Source organism: Vipera ursinii, assembly GCF_947247035.1.
Source record: "Vipera ursinii genome assembly, chromosome: 3".
Taxonomy (NCBI): domain Eukaryota; kingdom Metazoa; phylum Chordata; class Lepidosauria; order Squamata; family Viperidae; genus Vipera; species Vipera ursinii.
Window position 1 is genome coordinate 161128230 of NC_139516.1, and position 21635 is coordinate 161149864.

Below are 21635 nucleotides of genomic sequence, written 5' to 3' on the forward strand. Positions count from 1 at the left end.
ACACATTTGCCTTTTGGTTTTATTGGAAAATGAAGCTATTTTGACAAACATACATTAATAAGAATTCTAGATATCATGATGTAGTTCTTTATCCATTGGAAACAACTTTTATTCTATTGAATAATAATTACACATTATTCCTCATAGCCCCCTATGAGGTAGAAATGTCTGGATTAAAAGCAGACAACCAGTAATACAGAGTTTGTAACTGAACAAGAACGTAACACCAAATGGCTCATAATGTATATATAAACAGCATAAACCGGTTAAGTTTCAGAGTTCTTGCAATAAAGATGCACAAAAACTCATGACCATACAGCTCTTGAATACCTTATACATGCAAAATACTCAATAGGTCACCTTGACACTTGATGGCCTAGTAATTTCCGCTATATATATTTTTCCACCTAAAATATTTTCTGTAAAGCACAGGTAGGCACACACTTATTTTCAAGAACCATACATTTTCTCAGGGATAAACAGTAGGGGACTGTGATAAGAACCCAAAGAAGATACGGACATCCACTTTTTCTCACATACTGTTGTAGCCTTTTTTTTGTGTGGGGGGGAAGCTTTTCTTCCCAGACATCTGACCTGATCCATTGCACAAAAAATGGAAATTAGCCTATGAGGCTTAGATTATCTGCCCTTTTATAAAACATATAAGAAAATAATGGCTAAGCTATTAAACTTCCTAGAAACTATTGTATTGGAAAACGAAGGGTGGGAAAACTAAGAATATTAAATGTGAAATCCTTATTTGATGCCTTCATATATTATTTTTTTCTTTAAAAATGCAACTCTGGTACATGGGTAAGTTAACATATTTCCATCCAGGTTTGCTTCAGACAAATCACTCCTTCAGATTGTTACTGATTTTAATATTCAATTCACAACCAGATATGTTCTTTTTGATCTATAGAAGGATTATTCTCTTTCCTAGTTTCCATGTTTTCTATGCAGATTACTACCCACATCACTTTTTTAAAGGGGTGAATGGGAAAGTTCATGTGGATCATAATCAAATCTAAATCTAGTGCCTATATTCTACCAGTGCATAAAGTTCTGTGAATTAGTCTTTAATAATTACTGATACAATAGAGGCAGGTATCTTCTTTCATACATTTTAAATATTTTGCCTCTTCGCTTTTGTAACTAAAGAAAAAATGGGCATGTAGCTTCGGATCATATTTTGCATCTTTTTGATTCTTAACCCAAGTAAGAGTACAGATGTAGCATAACATATAGTTTGGCTCCTATGTCACTCAAAGCAAATTCTGGTTGAATCTTGTGCCCGCCACTAAATTAGTCATTAGGCAGATTAATTTAATCCTTTTATGTTTTGTTACAGAAGGGGAATATATTGGAGGAATATCTTAGAAGAATACTATAAGTTTTGCAAGTGATACTGAGGAAGTGCTTTTGGACATTCCGAAGTGCTATAGAAGTGCTGTTATAAAAGCAACAGTGCATAAAAGTGCATACACTATCATTTTTAAACATTTGTGCAATGGCAGCTTATCCTATTTTATGATCCTGTCCTAATATCTTATTTACATATTACTTCTTAATGTTTCAGTTCATTTAACATTTCAGTTATTAAGTTTGTCTGATTCTCAGTTGTATCTTGATGACTGCAGACAGGAAAGAAGTTAAGTGGCAGAAATTTTCCAGTCATAAGTGGAGATGGATGGGGAATGCTCATGTTTTCTTCACTATTATGTAGTTGGTGAGTAAAGAGAGGCATCTGTCACCAAAGGGACTGACATAAATTTACTGAAGTAGAATTAATGATGGCTTTTGTTTTTAGTATTTTTTTACCTGCATTCTTAGTCCCTTCTGGTTTAACTGCACAATACATGCTTTCTTGTACACATTAACTTCAAATTTTCATTTTTTAAGATATGTCACATTTTCTAAGTACTCAAACCACAAATCTCTTTAATATGGAAAAATGAGACAATTCATACAGATAGCACATTAGTGGCACAGAAAGGAAGAAGTGATTCATTGGCAACTGCTATTGTAACACAGTTAACAATGAGTAACAAAGTTCTTATCACACAGTTAAACCTTTGATGAACTTTTGCACACATACAAAGATTGATTTAGCGGAGGCAGATTTTTGGCAATATCAAATAGTGGAAGAATCTCTTCTTCAGTGGTTCCTTTAATAATTGTCATCAAATTCTACAGCAGCAAGGCTAGCCTGCAACAAAAACTAGTCAGCTGCAAATTCTTTATGTCAAACATGTTTTTAAATGAGGTCCTATTGATTTTAATAGGTCTATTTTTACTAGAATTAAATTTGGATCCAATTTTTTTAAAAACTGGAGCATTTATTCAATTTTTAAAACCTCTGAAAAGATATTTTCAATATTCAAGAGAATGGGCCAAATTTTTAATTTCATACATACAGGGATAACTGGTTCAGGTTTAAATTAAATTCATAAAAAGATATTTATTTCAAAGTATCATAAATGCCATTCATCAGCACTGCATTTAGGACTGAAAGATATTGAGGCAAGGTACACTATGGCCAATGTAACATTCCTGCATTTGGATAGAACATGGATTATCAGAACCAGCACTTAATCCATACAGTCATTGTCAGTAACTCTAGTTCACATAAATCTAAAGCCTAATTTTGACATCCAGGGAGATAGTAAACTATTCCTAGATTGTATTAGTTGGAATGCCAAGGGGGGGCGGCGGCTCATAAGAGTTTATCACAACAATTTATAATACTCAAATATAGAAAACAAGACATCAGTGAAAAGATTAGGTTAGGATCCCTTTCAGTGTAATTTCTGTTTCTTAGGCATTTATTTGGAAATATGCAACATTTCATTATGTAAACCAAAGTTATAAAAGTTTGCCACCTTATGTCATGCCCATTTCCATTCAAGAAAACAGTAGTTCTTGTAACATGTCCAGCCACAATTTTGGTATAATAGTGCGGTACTTCTTTTCAGTTCTGATACACAGGATAAGCTACAAAGCACTTTTCAAGGAATACTAAACTCAGCATTGCAGGAATCTCTCTGCTAGTTTTTGATAGATTACTTTTCTCCACAATAATTATTCAAGGATACACAATGGCCATCTCAGTATATAATAGCACCTGCCTGGGTTTGAAAGCTAAACGGAGGTGGGTCTAATTAAGATCGCAGAGGAAAACATCCTGAAAATACCAGGGCTTTAGACTACCGTAGAAGTAAACAAACAAATGCAACACTATCCTGGAAGAAGGCAATAGAAAATCACTTCTATATTGCTATCAAGAAAATCAAGAATATCTATGAAGTCACCAAGAGATGTAACTTGGACATTTGATATCCAGCTGTGGTCGATTGTGCTTAGTAAGAAACTTTTGTGAACAGTAGCATCTTAGAGAATCTTCCATGTTATTTTTAAAAACCTATTATAGTCTAGGGTTTGAATCAAGCCAAAGAATGTTTGAATGTTTTTTTTTTAAAAAATTCATTCCTTAGCCAGCTGTTTTAGTACCTGTTTACTTATCCAAGGATCATATATATTTCTAAGAATATGTACCATTATCATACTTGTGTGTGTTCCGCATAAGTAAATGTAACTATCTCAAGAGCTGCTCAGTAGGTCTGTTTTAAATTTAGAAAAAAATAATACTTTCACTCAAGTATTTTTGGATGAGGGCACTTGAGGCACTACTTGTTCCTTGTTATGGAACAACAACAACAACAACAAAAAATACCTGAGATCTGAAACATAAAGTTTATTTCTCATTCTATGTGAAACCAGAAAGATCCCCACTTCTATTACAGCCTCAAAGAGCTTTCAACATTAAAAAAAAACGTAACTGAAAAATATTCTCATTAAAAAGAGGGAAAGGTCCCAAACACACAAATACACACACGATGCCCAAATACACTTCTTTCACCTTCCTAAAATGCAACTAAAATGTTTGTATAATATGTTTGATTTACAAACTGTACAAGAAACAGTTTCTAAAAGCCATCCATCTTAAAAGAAGTGAAACATTTCCAAAAGGTCATATTTCATATTATGTTAGGTTGATGTCTGGTCAATTCTCATCATCACGTCCATAGTGAATCGTCTGTATTTCCTGAGCGATGAATGAGGCCATCTCCTGGGTACCTGCTGCTATTACTCGACATGACATCAGATCTAAAGGTCCACCTAGGAGAAAAATTTATTGAAAAATAGTTTAGATGTTTCTTTTGTGATGAAGACAACGGTTCTTTGCGTAGTCCACTAAGTGCATTTATCTGGGGGGGGTGTGTGTGTGTATGAAGAACATTACTAAACTTTATTCTGATATGCAAAGTTTCTTGTCAACGATTCCCTTTTTTAAAATCTCATTCTTGCTCCTTCTCTCTTCAGAATCCTTTTCACCTAAGCTCCATAGCAGTGCTTGGAAATACCAATTTTTTCTTTTGAGTGTTGACTGGTTTTTCCCCCCCTCCTTCCAGAAGAAGGTGGAGAACTAGTATGACTAGAACAGGGGTTGGCTGAAAGGTAAGACAGACATTTCCTGTCCTAAAGTCCACCTTGATATCACCCAAAACACTTGTGGGTACATGTAGGAGGAAGTCTTGCTTTGAGCCAACTTGACTTTCCCATCATAATAATACAATAAGCCATTAAGGACTGCAACTGTACAATAAGAAGGACAGTATCTGCAAACTTTTAAAATTGTACATTAAACCCCTAGAAAAGAGGCCCCCATCCTTTTGGGCACCAGGGACCGGTTCTGTGGGAAAGTTTTTCCACGGACTGGAGGTGTGGTTTTGTGTGCTGCCTGCATCCCGCGGATGGGGCTTTGGTTGTTTATGCGGCCCAGTTTCTGGCATGCTGTGGCCAGCTGCCGGTCCACGGACCAGGGGAACCCCTGCCCTAGAATACAGAATGGCTTTCCTACATGTTGGCTTTCTTCCTTCCCCATTTCTAAGGCCCCCAATGTGGACTCACACTTTTCTGAACATTCTTTCCTAAAGGCTGGACTTCCAGGAAAGTCTAGAATGAGATTGTGGCAAAATAAATAAACAAATAAACTTTTGAATTTGAAGGGAGTGTTATCATGTGCAAATCATACTTTGTACTTCTTAAAATATATTTGCTTACCTGATGTATCTATCACAACTCCACCTGCTTCCCTGATAATAACAGTAGCTGCTGCCAAATCCCAACAATGTAAGCCAAACTGGTAATATGCATCTGCAGCCCCAGATGCTAAATGACAGAGTGCTAAAGTAGCACTTCCAATAACACGAACCCTGTGATAAATGTTGAAAAAAATTGCAAATAACATTAAACCCTAGCTTTGCTCATAATGAAGTGACTGTGCAGTGACATACATTTCCAAATATTGGACTCAACATTTTTACTTGTTTTACAGATTTTTATCCTTGATGCCCAGTATCATATTCTACACAGACAACTTTCTTTAAAGAGCCAAGTGCAATAAAGATGAAGTGGGAAGCATGCATTAAATACATTTTATAGTCTAACATTATGCCAAACACAGTTTATTTTTGTGACGGAGTTCATGAATGCAGTGCAAAAAAGGAGACTGTGATAGCACTACAGCAGATATATCTCAGGGGTAGAATTCTCTTGATATATGAGAGGCGCTATTGATGGCACAGTCCATACATGCATTCAAATACCTATGAAACTGTTGATTTGGCTGCCTGGATTTCTGACTGCAGTACTTAACCAAAATATTATATTAACCATTTTCTTGTTACTAAGTTTATTAATTTACAGGAAACAGAATTACCCATGTGCCTGTGCCTTCAGCAATCGTTCCATGTTACTGAGAAAGACTTTCAGGGTGTCAGGATCTCGCTTTGGACCAATCTCAGTTAAAATCAAGGCTTTTGTGATATCTGCAAGAAAAATAATAGATAAGGCAACAGCTTATTCTAAATTCTTTTATAGAGTTCTATATCTTTGGATGCAGAAATCATTTTCAAGAAGTCTTTTAAGAGGCAAAGCCCACAGCTGATCTTTGAATGGCATGCCCAGAGACCACAGCAAAAAATTAACACTAAACTTGATTTCATTTATGTTAACATTTAAATACATTTACAACCATACTAATAGTTCAATTTCATGGAGTCATACTAAATGCCTGCTGATTAAATAGACATGTCTACATTGTTTTCTTGGCTGCAGTTTGGAAGTAGCTTTCCACTGGTTTCATTTGGTATGGGTTTCTTTCTTTTTTAACTTCACAATCTAATCCATAGCATGAGATTTCATACTGGTCTTCTATCCAAAAATCCAACTGTTCACAATTACAACTGTGTTGAAAAAGTAACTTTATCAGCAATCCCTACATTTATGACATTTGCAGATCTGTAAAGCAAAGGAAAACTGAAGAAAATAGTAAGTAGTCGTGATTTTACTTAGTGATTGTTTGATTTATCAACTGTTACTAATCCCAGTTATGATTGCTAAACAAGGAATACCTGTTCTTTCATTGCCATTCTAGAACTGAGAAATAAATCTTTGTCCTATTATATATCACAAAAAATCCACAGCATTTGATCACTCTAGTCTAACCCTAGGTCTTTACTTGGACTTGTAGACTTAAAGTTATGAGATTCAAAGGCCATGTGATTTAAATTTTAGATCTTGTAATAAATACAATAAAACAAGAGTGGGAATGTCAGATGCAAATGATATATATCTTTGAGAAAGAAAGGTGAGACAACACAACAGCTTAATAAACTTTTGTACAATATCCATTGCTATTCTAGAAATAGATGCAAAATACTTTAGGATGAATCACTGTATACTATTTACAATATTAGATATTATTGCACTCAATAATAGGAGGCCTCTAGGCAGATTGCAAAGTGATTTAAGCAATTCAAACCAAACCAATTTATGTGTATGCATTTGCATATGTACATATTCCAGTAAAATGCAAAATGTGGAACAAATTAATGCATAAATGTCTGGGAGAACAGGAATGTCTCCTAATTCATCCTTACAAGATCAAATTAGTAATTACACTCTTAAAGTTATACACTAATAAAACAATAGAGGTCGTGATAATTGTCTGAACTTCTGTGAACTGCCAGGGAAATCTGTTAAAAGGTTTTTTTACACTGTTATCTCCAGAACAATACAGCCTGCTTTTCATAATAGCAACCATAACATAATCCTAACCCTACTTTTCGCTCACTTGTCTGCCACTGAAGATATGCCCAGCTGAAGGCATCCACAGCAAACTGAGACTACAACAATGCATGGTGACATCAATAATAGAATCTTCCTGATATGCTTGTGTCCCAGTGCCTGATGCAAAAGTATATGTTGCAATTTCTATATCATAAAATCACAATACATGCTTTGTCACTTGCCCTCCATCCCCCACTCTGGGTGCCCAGACAACTAGCAATAGGATTAAACAGAGTTTAATTTTAGTGGAGCTGAATTTATAGTTATTTAGCAAAAATATTATTAAACTGAATTAAGAAAAAGTAGGCATTACCTAGAAAATACATTGTTATCTAAAATTAGTGACAACTCTATAATATTATATATATATGCATAAGTTTTATAGTGTTTACAAAATCTAAACCAACCTGTCACTTTTGACACCTGAAGCCTTTTGCCATTACAATATGACCCTTGACCTCTTCTACCAGTGTATAATCGTTCTTCAATGCAGTGATAAATTACACCAAATTCAAGCTTTAGATTTTAAGAAAAGAAAAGGAACATGAATGCAATTTGCATTATATCAGTATAAACAAATCTCTTTTAACTGCATAAGATTGCAGTTTACACTATTTTAATTATCCCAAATATTCCTTATGATAAAAGCCACAGGAAATTAAATATATCATCCCCTTATATAATGGCTCATTTTTACATCATAGTTACTAAATGAGAAATACAAGAAATGTCTTCTGCAGAGTACTCACTGCAATCATAATCACTTATCAGATGTGTTCCATCATCCTTGAATTCTCCATTGCCTATCGCCTACTATCAAGACGTATCATGTGTAATCCACCCCAAAGCAATTCTCATTTTTACAGAATATGAAGGGTAATTGTGTTTCCAAAGTTTAACGATCCGATGTTTTTGCTACAACATTTTTATGGCTTTGAACACTGTCTAGCAGCGAGGGTGGATGTCAGGTGAGCAAAGTGGGCAAATTGAGGCAGGGAGAAAAGGCACTGGTTATTTTTGTAGGGAAACTCAGTTCAATGGATTGCCTGTTCTAAAGGAAAAGCATAAAAGCCACATACTGGCTACCAACATTGTTTCTAGAAATCCAGACAAATATTCTACAGTAACATGAAACAACACAGAATACAGAGAACTATTAATCCTGTGATTTAACGGATAGACAGCACTGCTGGTCTATGATTGCAATAAACTGATTTGATTCATTGATTGACCATTTGCTTAAACACTATGCCACTCCTAAATGCATAAACTTTGCAAGTGTATCTCACAGATTGCCATTTAGTGTAAGGAAAAAGGTTTAGGTTAAGAAGTACTTCTGTAACTGTTTCTTTGAAACAGTGTTCTGCATGGCTAGAACACGTATATTTTTACTATCCAAAACATTTTTTGTAAAGAGAAGAATCATTTATATTTTTTTGTAAAAACATTGAAAGGATGGTTTGAATATTATAAATAGGTTTATGCACTGAAATCTATATTTCCACAAATATCACAAAATAAATTGGAAAAATGTTGAATAAGGTTCAGATGTATTTATTAAATCTGTTTTTTTTAATGTTTTAAAAGCTGCCACTAACGCCTATCAAACTTACAGAACATTATTTTATACCTCTTGGTTGACAGCAAATCCAATGCTAACAGCTACAGTTGGAAACCTGTGTAAATAAATACATTTTATTTGTTAATAAATTTTCTGAACAATAACTTTTTACCATATCAACATTGTGATAGTGTTTATTCATTGGTTCTCAGGTAAGAAATCTTACTTTTTTATATTTAGAGATAAAATTCTAAATTTTCCTGAAATTTTAATTGTTGGAAAACTGATATGCATTCTGACCCTAAAGGACAATTGTGACTTTCCCAATGATTAATTATCTGATTCTCAGAAAGTTCCCCACTCTTTAAATCTTAGGAATCTATGCAACCAATTAGCTGTTGTTCCTTTTCCATGCTGCCATCATAGGATATTGTCACACCAGAAATAGACTGAGAGAGAGCAGAAGCTGCTTTTCTAAAATAAATGTTAGAGTTCAAAAGTAATTTTCTAACCACTGCTGCCACCCTTATAACTTGAGAACATAAATATTATTTTTCCTTCCATACCTTTCAGCCCAATTTCCCAAATTATTTCACCATGCAGCATTGGGTAAAAAATAGGCCTTCCAATACATTCCATTATGAAGTATTTTATGAACCAAAGATTGCAGACTAACGAAAATTCCCTCCAAAAGAAAATATGATTCAAGATGATCCAGAATATGACAACTTAATACTCAACAGACTAATTGTTAAAAGAACAGCAATTACTGAAGTAGGTCAAATTAATGATCTGATTTTTGCTGTTTGATAGTTGTATATATAAATTATTTTACAAATAAATTTGATATAATCCTGTGCACAAATTTGCTTGGTGCAAAACATGCATTGGATGAGTTGTAAGCTCCATGTCAGGCTCAAAACCCAGAACGACACATAGTGATTCTTCCAAGTTGAGTTCTTTATTGTTTCCCACCTAAAATCTTGCCAGACTGAGCATTTTACTGTTTGCATGCACAATAGCCTCGTTCTCCTGCACATGATATTTCAACTGTGTTGCCTCTTGCCTTTTCCTCCTGGGAATCAATCTCCTTCTACATTTTATCACACTCTATGAAACTAGAAGGGATTCAACACGCACAGAAATTCAATTGATACTTCACGTATTTAAAGATGCTTCACAATCTGTCTTGTGACATTTGACACAAGGTTTTCACTGTTTCTTTACCTATGTACGAAATTGCAAGTGCCATCAACAGGATCAATAATCCAGGTTGGACTGTCATTGAGTATGCACTTTGAACCAGCAGCAGTAGCTTCTTCTGCAATAAACCTAACATTGGTATAGACAAGACTCAGATAAAAAAACTTTGAATTAAAGGTGCATTTGAAGCAATTGCAGATGTATTGTTTAATAAAATAGGTTCCAACCTGAACAGCATACTAGGAATTGGCATAAAAACTTTCTCTGTTACATATATCTTTAAACTAAAATTTAAAACATCGTGATCAAAAGATCTCAAGAAGGCTGAAGGGACAAAGTTCTTATGCACATGCCAACATGAATGAGAAATCTACATATTTCATGCAAAAATGCAGTGACTGCTTCTTCCTCTGCAACATTCTTCCTTTGAATGACAGCTGGAAGAACATTCACAAAGTGTATAAATCATAGGCTTTTTCTTTGAACTATGTACAGTTCATTTATTTTTACAAATTAAAGCAAAATTAGCTCTCATTTCCTCTCGTACAATATGCTGGAGGGAGAGCTGCAGCTCTTCAGAAATTTATAAGATTGTAGTCCCTCTTGTAAACAATAATTAAAAAACAAAAACAAAACATTAATAATTGTCAAAAAAAAGTCTAGATTGTAACCATCTATAACTGGAAACTTAAAGGAATCCTTAAAGCTGGACTTAAGACAACAAAGACTAGAGAATTAAAACAAGAATGACACAATAGAAATTAGCAAACATTCATTTTAGAATAGTCTGAAAATGTCTCTGTGACCCTAGGGACTAAAATAGGTGGATACTCTTATAAAGGGATATATTTTTATTATACTTTGCAAGTGTATGAAAAACTTTACAATCTCTGTTATGCTTTAGAAAGTACTATTCTTGTCACTATTTCCTCTAAATATTCTCAAAAGGTGTTGTAAGGTTAATCATATACACCTATTACATAATATAATTTAAGTGTAATGAAAGGGCTAAGACCAAGAAATACAGCCTCAAATCCCCACTTATCTATGAAGCCCATGGAATGGAGAACTTGGACCAAGAGACTTTAAAATGACGTGAAATGTATTTATTGAGTACATATTTATAAAGTTAGTTCCTATAAATATAGATCAGTGTTTTTCAAACTTCACAATTTTAAGGTGTGTGGAATTTTAACCCTGTTATAATAATTCTCCTTCAAATTTTCAAACCTAAAAAAACAAAAATGAAACTGTTGGAAAATGTGACTTTTCTAATTGCTTACCTCCCCTCCTCCTGGCTCTGCTTTCATCTGATGCAGTTCTAGGGACAAAAAATTTGGTCTCTACAAATTTCCTAGCACGGGTTGGTCCCCAACCTTGGCAACTTTAAGACCTGTGGACTTCAACTCCCAGAATTCCCTAGCCAGCATGGCTGAGTTGGGAATTCTGGGAGCTGAAGTCTACAGGTCTTAAAGTTGCCAAGGTTGGGGACCCCTGTGCTAGCATACTGTACACTGATGTTTGTAGTAGAAAAAGTCAAACAGTCAATTGCTGACAAGAATGCTAGCTGGAAATCCATTTCTAGGTATAGCTTTTCAAATCTTCTGCCATAACCTGGAGAAACATTTCATCTATGGCAATGTTTTTCAAACTTGGCAACTTTAAGATGCATGGATTTCAAATCCCAGAATTCCCCAACGAGCATGCTCAGATGAAAGCAGAGCTTGGAATAGTAGAGATAGAACTGTTGAAAAAGCCACATTACTCAACCATTTCATTCTTGCTTAATTTATGTTTGAAAATTTGAAGCAGAATTAATCACAAGGATTAGAATCCTGGCTAAAATTAGCAAACTTGTTCATACAATGGAAGCAGCTTAAAAGCACTCAAATAAAACAAAAATAAACTAAACTAACAAACCATTTGTGCAAACCACCTTCACCACAATATATCATCCAGGTTCAGAGAGTGCGTGCAACCTAATTCCATTGGGGCGCAGTATGTTTAAGAACCAGATCATTATGTGGCAATGTAACACATCCTAGGCTATATCAGGTTATTACCAATCTATACTCTCCAGAAAGTTTCTGCATGTGAAACATGCTTGTTTCATTGAAATATATTTCCTGTGAAGCACATCTGTTCACATAGTTATGATTTTCATTCATTCAAAAATTACCAGTAGAATAGTGCCGTGGCCAGATATACCTGTGAGAGGGAAACTTTTCTTTCAGTGCAGAAACAATTAAATTTTCCACCAAGTGATCAGTTTCAGTCACAAGATCTGCTGCAGATGTTTTGGTAGATACCTGCTTTTCCTCAGTGAGAGCTTTTCTAATAATCTAGAAAGAAAATATTATATATTGTTTTACAGATTTTTCCCATTATTTCTGAAAAATTGCATTAAATTCTCAATGGAAATAAGTGATATAATTCTTTGTTATGCACACAGTAACTTCTAAAATGACATCAATGTATAGTATTTTATTCCTGAAGATTCTGGTGCTGATTAACATAATTATCTTGTTTTTCTGTTAAATTTTCTTCAATAATAGCTTGCTGTTTATATGCCATATTTTTGCCTCAAAATTAGGACACTAACACTTTGTCACTGTATAAATGTATATATTATGAATTCAGTAACTGCTATATTAGCATTTCAATCGCACGTTGTTTTTAACAAAAGCTATCAGAAGAAAATATTTGCACACTATCATAACTACATAAAATGGACTGCTTTTGACTTAAACTGAGTTGAAATAAGTTAAACTGGTAAGACTGAACTGAGTCCAGAATTTGGTCCTTAATGAGTGTATAGTGACATGCTATAATTTTATACACTGTACCATGGAAATTCTTACTATAAGAACAATTTTGGTTTCTGCTAAAACTATTATATATACAATTTTCTAGAGGCCTAGCCAGTCTCCAGATCTCAACCCCATAGAAAACCTTTGGAGGGAGTTGAAAGTCTGTGTTGCCCAGCGACAGCCCCAAAACATCACTGCTCTAGAGGAGATCTGCATGGAGGAATGGGCCAAAATACCAGCAACAGTGTGTGCAAACCTTGTGAAGACTTACAGAAAACGTTTGGCCTCTATCATTGCCAACAAAGGGTATATAACAACGTATTGAGATGAACTTTTGTTATTGACCAAATATTTATTTTCCACCATAATTTGCAAATAAATTCGTTAGAAATCCTACAATGTGAATTCATGGATTCTTTCCCCCCATTTTGTCTCTCATAGTTGAGGTATACCTATGATGAAAATTACAGGCCTCTCTCATCTTTTTAAGTGGGAGAACTTGCACAATTGGTGGCTGACTAAATACTTTTTTGTCCCACTGTATACATGATACAAAAATATAAAACCTATAATTTCTTCATTGTTAGATTCTTCTTATATTGCCAAATATTATCTTTTAATCCTTTGCACTTTCTTTCAGAGTAAAATATTGAGGCAAAAATGACCATTGCACGGTATCCAAAAATGATTTACAATACAAATTCCATTCTAAAGGCATGTAAGTAGAAATATTTTTAAAGTAAACTCAAGGGAAACGGAATGTCTTTAAAAGAGCAAGGAGAAGCTAAGCGTGACTGAAAGCATCTGTTATTTCACAGGAATGTAAAGTAAGTGTTTGAGCTGTAATCTTTATTTAAAATCATTATTTGAAAAAAATCCTACAAACATACAGATATTTACTTGACACGGTGGTATTCCTGTGGATTTCAAACAAGGCATATGTATTGATGACATTCTGGATTCATGGCCATGTACATAAAAACATAAATATAGTTTCAATATTCAGTAAAAGTAAACCTGCTCCCAATTTGAGATTTATAGAACTGTGAAATAGGATAATCTTAAGTGCCCTCCAAAAGACTGTCAGGGAAGTTATGGCTGGGAACTCCTGTGCTAACACTGGGACATATTCAGAGAAGCATTATAGTCTTGCTTATACTCTTGCCTATCTTAATTAGGTGATCCTGCACCTGCCTTAAAACCATACAATAAAGGGTTAACACCACCTACTCAGAAAGGAACTGAGGCATTATAAAACAGTGCCTCCACCTCCCAGCTCTCTTAAGTGGTCCAGAAGAATACAGTGGTTGATGGTACTGAAGGTTATCGTGTGACCTGAAAGAACCAGGATGGGTACACTCCTCACTTTGAAATCATGATGTAATTCATCTCTCAGACTAATATGGTATCTGTCCCATGCCCAGGTCAAAATCTTGATTAGTGTCTGGATTATCCTCTTCTACCACTCTCTCAACAACATGAAAAGAGGAGCTAGAGCCACAATTGGTTGGGTCTAGGGAGGGCCTCTTCAGGAAAGAGTACGCCATTGTCAGGATAAAGGACATAATCACATTGTTCAATAAGACATGGACTACCTAGCCCCATGCACCCTCCTATGCTTTCTAAACAGCCAAATGGAACATGGACTAGGTTACATGTGGTAGATCAGACATGTCCAACCAGTGGTCCTGGATAGCGAGTAATGTGGCTCCAAGATAGTAAAAATATTAAAAATAAAGGAAGTTTGTTATTTATATACATTAAATATATATTTTATAAGTGGCCCAAGACAATTCCTCTTCACTCTGTGTGGCCCAGGGAGCCAAAAGGTTGGACAATCATGTGGTACAGCATTTTCCACAGATCATCCTATATACTTCTTCAGAATTAAGAAGCTGAAATGAATCTTAAGTTACCCTCACAAGACCTAATCCAATCATGACCCATCCTGTGCAGAATTTAGGCAGTGTTATGTATGAAATCCTGCCCTAGAATCTCACGAGGCTTTCAGTGAGAGCTTCTGCTTTGTGCCCCTCAAAAGGATGCAAGTAACTGTACAGAGGGCTGCAGAGGCACAATCTGTAATCACAATAAGAAGCATTACTTTGCCATTCTTTTGCCATCAAATATGAACAGTTACTTGTATCTAGTCCTAGCTGCTCTTGTATTTTTATCCACTAGTACTCTAGGTGTCTCTTCTGCCACCTTGTCCCTTGGAACTAGCACACAGGAATAGTCCAGCATGGGCAGGATTTCATACATAAAATATGGAATTAGAGACTGGTTGGAGGTGATTTCATCAGGTGTTCTGGTTACTTCAATATTCCAAAAATTGCTCAGGCACTCAAAACGGCCACTTACCAGGTTATTCAGAATAATCCTAACTGCTCTCTGAAATCCATTTAAATTCACTAAGCACTGGACCAGATTATCCAAATACTGTAGGTCCTACCATTCTGCAGAGAATCATAACAAACAGGAAGCAATCTAACTACAGCAAAGATTTAATCTTTATCTTCCATTATCAGATGATATGTCAACTGCTTGTAGATGAATACCATACCTAGCACAACAGCAAGACTGCCTGGAGTTACCATGAAGTTCATGGAATCTTCCTTCAGGATATGGAGGACTGAAGTCTCCCAAATGAAAAGCAATGAGCTTTCTACCTCCTGCTCTCCAATGAGCTCTAAAAGCTCACAAAAGCACTCTGCTGTGCAGCAAGGTGTTCAATACACAAGCAAAGTTCTTTATTTGCCCAAAATCACAAACAGGCATGCACAACTTGTCCCTTCCAGACCAGACCCTTTGGTCACTATTAATACCAGACAATCGTTGCTACCCAAATCACCTACTATTGGATCGCTTGCTAATGCAGGACCTGAAACATGGCAGAGTGGATTTCCAAGAGAGCAATATCATAACTCACTGTCAATGCCAGGTCCCAATACTGTATACCCATTATCAGGTATACACACTCATCCACAACCAGACTGTGGAGAAATATGTTCTTATTCTGTATAAATTTGGCATAACTCATCAGAAATGTTCCTGGGCTGAAGAACCTCGCCTTTTTTTAGGTACAAACACATAGGAACACATGCAAAATGGGATATTCAAGTTATCCAACTGCTATTTGGAAGGCCACAAGTAAAATCCAGTTCATGGACAGTCATCATCATAATTAAAAAAACATTTTTATTGTTATGTTTCAAGAGTTAAAAGAACTTGTCAGAAATATACAGGATATGCAAACCACATTTCCTTTCTGCCCTACTATTGCTACAGAAAGGTAAGGTAGCAACATAACTTAGCTTTCAGCCTCCAACAACTACTCTAAGCATATGCTATCAATAGAAAGTAAACTTTGCCCTATAAAGCAACAAAAAAGCAGTTGCAGCAGTTGGCAACTCATCACTGAGAAACTAAAAGAAATGATACTGCCCAGACTCTTTGACTCATGAAGTGTGTCATCTGACAGGCCCAAAGATCAAAGACATGACAAAACAAGATTTATCAAATCCACTGATAATAAGCTTTTCCTGCTAATACATGTGGGTACAAACAGTTCTGCAAAAAAAACAAAAAAAAAACCCAGCTACAACTATATTGCATGAGACTTCTTTGAAAATCTTGGAAAGAGGCTCAAGATCCCCAGGGCTCAGTGACATTCTCATTCGTCCTTTCAGTTCATGAAAAGGACTGTAAGGGAAAACAATACAATAAATCAGTAGGGGGTATTTGATTTCCAGGACTTTTGTCTAAATCATCCAGGTGACACAGTGTTGGCAGAAGACGGGTCATACTTCATTAGGACTGTAGGATGATAAGATGTAAACAAAAGGATGATAGATGTAAACAAAAATCCTGAAGGGCTTTATATAAAGGCTTGTACATTGTAAGGGATGCAGTGGCTCAGTGGGTTAGGACGCTGAGCTTGTCGATCAGAAGTTCGGCAGTTTGGTGGGTCGAATCCCGAGTGCCGCGTAGCAAAGTGAGCCACCTGTTACTTGTCCCAGCTTCTGCCAACCTAGCAGTTCGAAAGCACGTAAAAATGCAAGTAGAAAAATAGGGACCACTACGGTGGGAAGGTAACAGCGTTCCGTGTGCCTTTGGCGTCTAGTCATGCCGGCCACATGACCACGGAGACGTCCTCGGATAAGCGCTGGCTCTTCGGCTTTGAAATGGAGTTGAGCACCGGCCCCTAGAGTCCGTAACGACTACCATGCACGTGCAGGGGAAACTTTACCTTTACCTTGTAACTAATGTTGCTGAAATGGGGTTTTTAAACCATTCAATAAACAAAACAAACAGAATGAGGAATAAACTTTATGGTCATTGTTGTCTATACATTAATGTTAAGAGCCTGGGAAATAAGACAAGCTTGGGCTCTCAGCAGAGAGAGTCAAATATGACAAAATAAGTATTATACTTATTTTGTCATATTTGACTCTCTCTGCTGAGAGCCCAAGCTTGTCTTATTTCCCAGGCTCTATTATAAACCACTAGGATGACTTTATCACTGTAAAGTAAAATATGTTTATTAGATATAATAGAGACCTGGTAGGATGGCTGTATTCCTGAAATAGAGCAGTAGAAGGACACAATTTGTTTGAAAAGAATAAAAGTAATACAAAAGGAGGAGTGCGCTTTGTGTTAAAAAAAATCTTGTTCAAAAATAACAGATAAAGGCAACACTGTCTTGGCTAACCCAACTCAACCCAAATTAAACAGCTATCTACTTGTAATGTTAAATGTGGATTTGTATACAGAACAGGGAACTGGATGCAAGGGTATAAATATCATAATATTCTACTCTATCATTATAGGCCCCTTCTCCAATAAAATTATACGCTTTTGCAGTAGTCGCTATTAGCAAAATGACTAGCTGATTTTATCTTTTCTAAGAGGTTACTGTTTACTGGACAGTTTAAACTGAAGAAAAACTAAAATAAGAAATGTTGTGATCATTCTTATTTGGGAGAATAGAAATATTATGTCCTTTCTCAAATTTAGTGTGCCGGTGTAAAAAACTAATGTAGGAAGGAAGCACTTATAAAAACATACAGTACAGAATTTATTATTCAAATGACTATTACTGGTTTTTATTTATTTATGGCAGAGTTTCTCAGTAATCCTTATTTTTTCTTTTTAAGACATAATTTCATGCTGAATGTTAAGAGCTCAGTTTTAAAAGCAATTAGGTAAAACCTGAAATATCAAGGTTCAGATTTTTCCTCAATCATGGAAATTCACTGGATAATACTGAACTGAGAGCTTATTTTACAGAGTTGTCATGAGGAAAACATGAGAAATTCACCATCCTATCTCCTAGAAAGATTGGATCTAGATCAGGGTTCCCCTAAGTGGTTAATATCAACACTCAAGGATTGATGGGACGACACAGTATTATTATTCATTGCAGTACTGTTAGTTGGGTTGAAACTTAACATTAAGAAAACCAAGATCATGGCATCGGGCCCTCTCAATTCCTGGCAAATAGATGGGGAAGAAATGGAGGTAGTGACAGATTTTATTTTCCTGGGCTCCAAGATCACCGCAGATGGGGACTGCAGCCAAGTAATTAAAAGATGCTTGCTCCTGGGGAGGAAAGCCATGGCAAATCTAGACAGCACACTAAAAAGCAGAGACATCACCCTGTCAACAAAAGTGCGTATAGTCAAGGCTATGGTCTTCCCAGTTGCAATGTGTGGCAGTGAAAGCTGGACCATAAAAAAGGCTGAGCACCAAAGAATTGAGGCCTTTGAACTGTGGTGCTGGAGAAGACTCCTGCGAGTCCCTTGGACTGCCAGGCGATCAAACAGGTCAGTCCTAGAGGAGATCAACCCTGACTGCTCTTTAGAAGGCCAGATCCTGAAGCTAAAACTCTAATACTTTGGCCACCTAATGAGAAGGAAGGACTCAGTGGAGAAGAGCCTAATGCTGGGAAAGACTGAGGGCAATAGAAGAAGGGGACGACAGAGAATGAGGTGGCTGGATGGAGTCACTGAAGCAGTAGGCGTGAGCTTAAATGGACTCCAGAAGATGCTAGAGGACAGGAAGGCCTGGAGGAACGTTGTCCATAGGGTCGCAATGGGTCGGACACGACTTCGCAACTAACAACAACAACAACTGTTAGTTAAATTTGTATTTATTTTCATATAATAAATATGTGTCAATGAACAATCTGAAAGTTCATGAAGGGGTGAATGAGTTGAAGAGCTCAAGACCACTCATTATAGATCTATAGAGAGAAAACATTAATTGTATTAACCCTCCAAATAATATTGTGTAAAGGTGCGAGAAAATATGCTGAGTCCACTTTGTGATTTACTTGGCTTGTATAGCTGCATTTCCTAAGTTCCAAATGTCCAATTAAAAATGAGCATCTGTACCAAACGACGACGACACCAAAATCATAAAATATATGCCTATACCCAATTTTATTACAGAGCACACTCTCCTATATGTGACCACCGCATTCTTTTACATCTTACCCTAAAAGGAGCATGTAGGGGGCAGGTTTCTGCACTTATTCAGGAGTAACTGAAACCTAACCAGCTTGATGTATTTGCACCCAAATCAACACAAGGGCAACCATGCCCTTCTTCTCCAACCTGATCCCCTCCAGACACAAATCTCTGAAAAAGGGCTCCGTCTCTCTCATCTGAAGGGATCCATATTGGCGAAGGCTGGCTTGTGCATTGGTTAAGGTCCCAAGATCTGCACACAGCGGCAACTCAGGTTAGCAAGAAATCTCGACCTCAATTTACCAAAAGGCGGAAGGAACAAAGCGCACCGGGGAGCCTCCTTAAGTTTAACTGATGCCCCCAAATGGAGGGAGAGGAGGAGGAGGAAGGAGAAAGAGAGCCGAGAAAGTTTTCCGCCTCGGATTTGCTCGCTCCCCACGTGTGGCCTGAACTCGGAGCCCCCTTATGCGACAAGCCACCCCCACCCCCACCCCTCACCTGTCCCGCCTGGAGCGCGAGCTGCACCGCCACCTCCAGGCACTCTTCCCAGGGGTTGTCTCCGCCGGCGGCCGCTTTGCCTAATCCTCGCTGCCCGCTGGGGTTCATTATTAGCGCCGCTCCTTTCTCTCCGCCTCCTCCCGCGTTCGCGAGGATCTCCGCGGAAATAGGAAGCGCGGGGTGGGTGGAGGGAGGAATTGGTGCGGCAAGTCCTTGAACTTTCTCCGGCGCTCCGGGGGCTTCCCTGGCCCGGGCTTAAGGAGGGGCTTGTTTACTTCAGCCCCGCGGGGCGTCTCCTCCCCCCCCCACTGCTGAAGCCTCCGCCCCGCCGCTCTCCCTGCGCCGCCACCGCTCGCCCTCCTCGCTGCCCTCTCGCCTTCGCTCAGGCACCCCGGTCACCGGCACGGGGGAAGGCGGGAGAGGCTCCACTGACACAGAGCCCGCCTTCCTCAGCCGAGTGGCCATGCTTTCCGCCCGTCTTGCAGGAGAAACCGCCTCTCTCCGCGCCCCGCGCTCTTCTTGCTGACCCCGAGTTTTAGGACATCGCGCTCGGGCGGGTTCCTCACGTAGCTAGCGAATCGCGGGCGCGGGGTGGGCGTTTTCTAGGGCAGCGTTTCCCAACCTTAGGAACTTGAAGATGCGTGGACTTCAACTCCCAGAATTCCCCAGCCAGCATAGCTGGCTGGGGAATTCTGGGAGTTGAAGTCCACGCATCTTCAAGTTCCTAAGGTTGGGAAACGCTGTTCTAGGGCAATAGGATGTGATTCACAGGAAGTTCCTCGCTTCTTCTTCTTCTTTTTTTTTTTACAAACCACCACCCCCTACAATTCAGCCCTCCTCCCCTTCAAAATTTGAATCCAGTCTGCTTTTCGCTTCTTCTTTTTTTCACCCTCTGTGGGGTGCTTGTGCTGCTTTTGCAGGTCATTTTTTTTTTGCAAGACGTCTTCGGGTGCTGGCAATGCAGTTCTTGAAAGTTCGCATTTCTCCCGCTTCAGTGGCGTAGCGTGGGGGGTGCAGGGGGGGCCGGCCGCACCGGGCGCAACATCTGGGGGGGCGCGCTCGCACTCGCAGCTCTCTGCCCCTGCCTGGCTCACTCTCTCTCTCTCACTGCAGTGCTGGCTATGCGAATCCGATCCGAGCCGCCGGGTCGCCGCCCACTGTGGAGGGGGGGTGCCAGGCGTGCGGTGCGGTGCGGAGAGAGAGCGAGGGACTATCTGGGGGAGGGACAGTGCAGCGGCCGAGTGCTAAAATCCACGGGTTAGGGGGCGCAAATTACTTGCCTTGCCCCGGGTGCTGACAACCCACGCTACGCCACTGTCCCGCTTGTCGAGTCAGTCTGGAGTTCTTGTCGGCCAAGGCGCTTCGTTTCCATTATTTTTGATGGCAGAAATTAATATCCACCCTTTTAAATACAAATTCCCCGCCTTAGGAAACTGCGTAAGGCCAACTGGCAGCTAAATGTAGTCTTTTTGCTAAAATGATTAAATTATGATGGTGTTACATTTTTTACTGAGGGGTGAGATAGTATTTCTCTCGATGAAACTATTAACCTTATTTTTTTACCAGAATCTTCTTTCTAAAAAGAACCGACAAAGTTAAGGCTCCTCTCCCGCCGTTCTGCCATTGGTCAGATCCTCCAGACAAAATCGGTTTATAGGACATTTATCCAGCGCGCAGAAAAGATTTGAGTTCAATGAGCACATGGCGAGTCTTACTATCTTAAATTAATTTTAAATTAATTAAAACTAGTTAATGGTAAGCAAGTAAACTGTAATATCAATGTTAGTTGGAATATTGATTTACTTCTTTTTCATATTTTAAACGACTTGATTACAAATGACCACACAAAGTGTCAAGTTGGAGGAAGTAAATCTGCCCTTCCTCTATAAAGAGAAAACA

At 37.9% G+C, this 21635-nt stretch overlaps 1 protein-coding gene across 1 annotated transcript; it reads right to left on the reverse strand.

Moving 5' to 3' along the window:
* Positions 1–20327, reverse strand: IMPA2 (inositol monophosphatase 2). The gene is made up of 8 exons (XM_083358416.1): positions 19737–20327; positions 12167–12300; positions 9983–10087; positions 8825–8870; positions 7602–7710; positions 5783–5891; positions 5125–5276; positions 1–4179 (listed from the first exon to the last, which is right to left on the reverse strand). The coding sequence occupies exons 1-8, from the start codon at positions 19842–19844 to the stop codon at positions 4064–4066; spliced, it is 879 nt and encodes a 292-aa protein (XP_083214542.1). The 5' UTR covers positions 19845–20327; the 3' UTR covers positions 1–4063.
* Positions 20328–21635: the final 1308 nt, after the last annotated feature.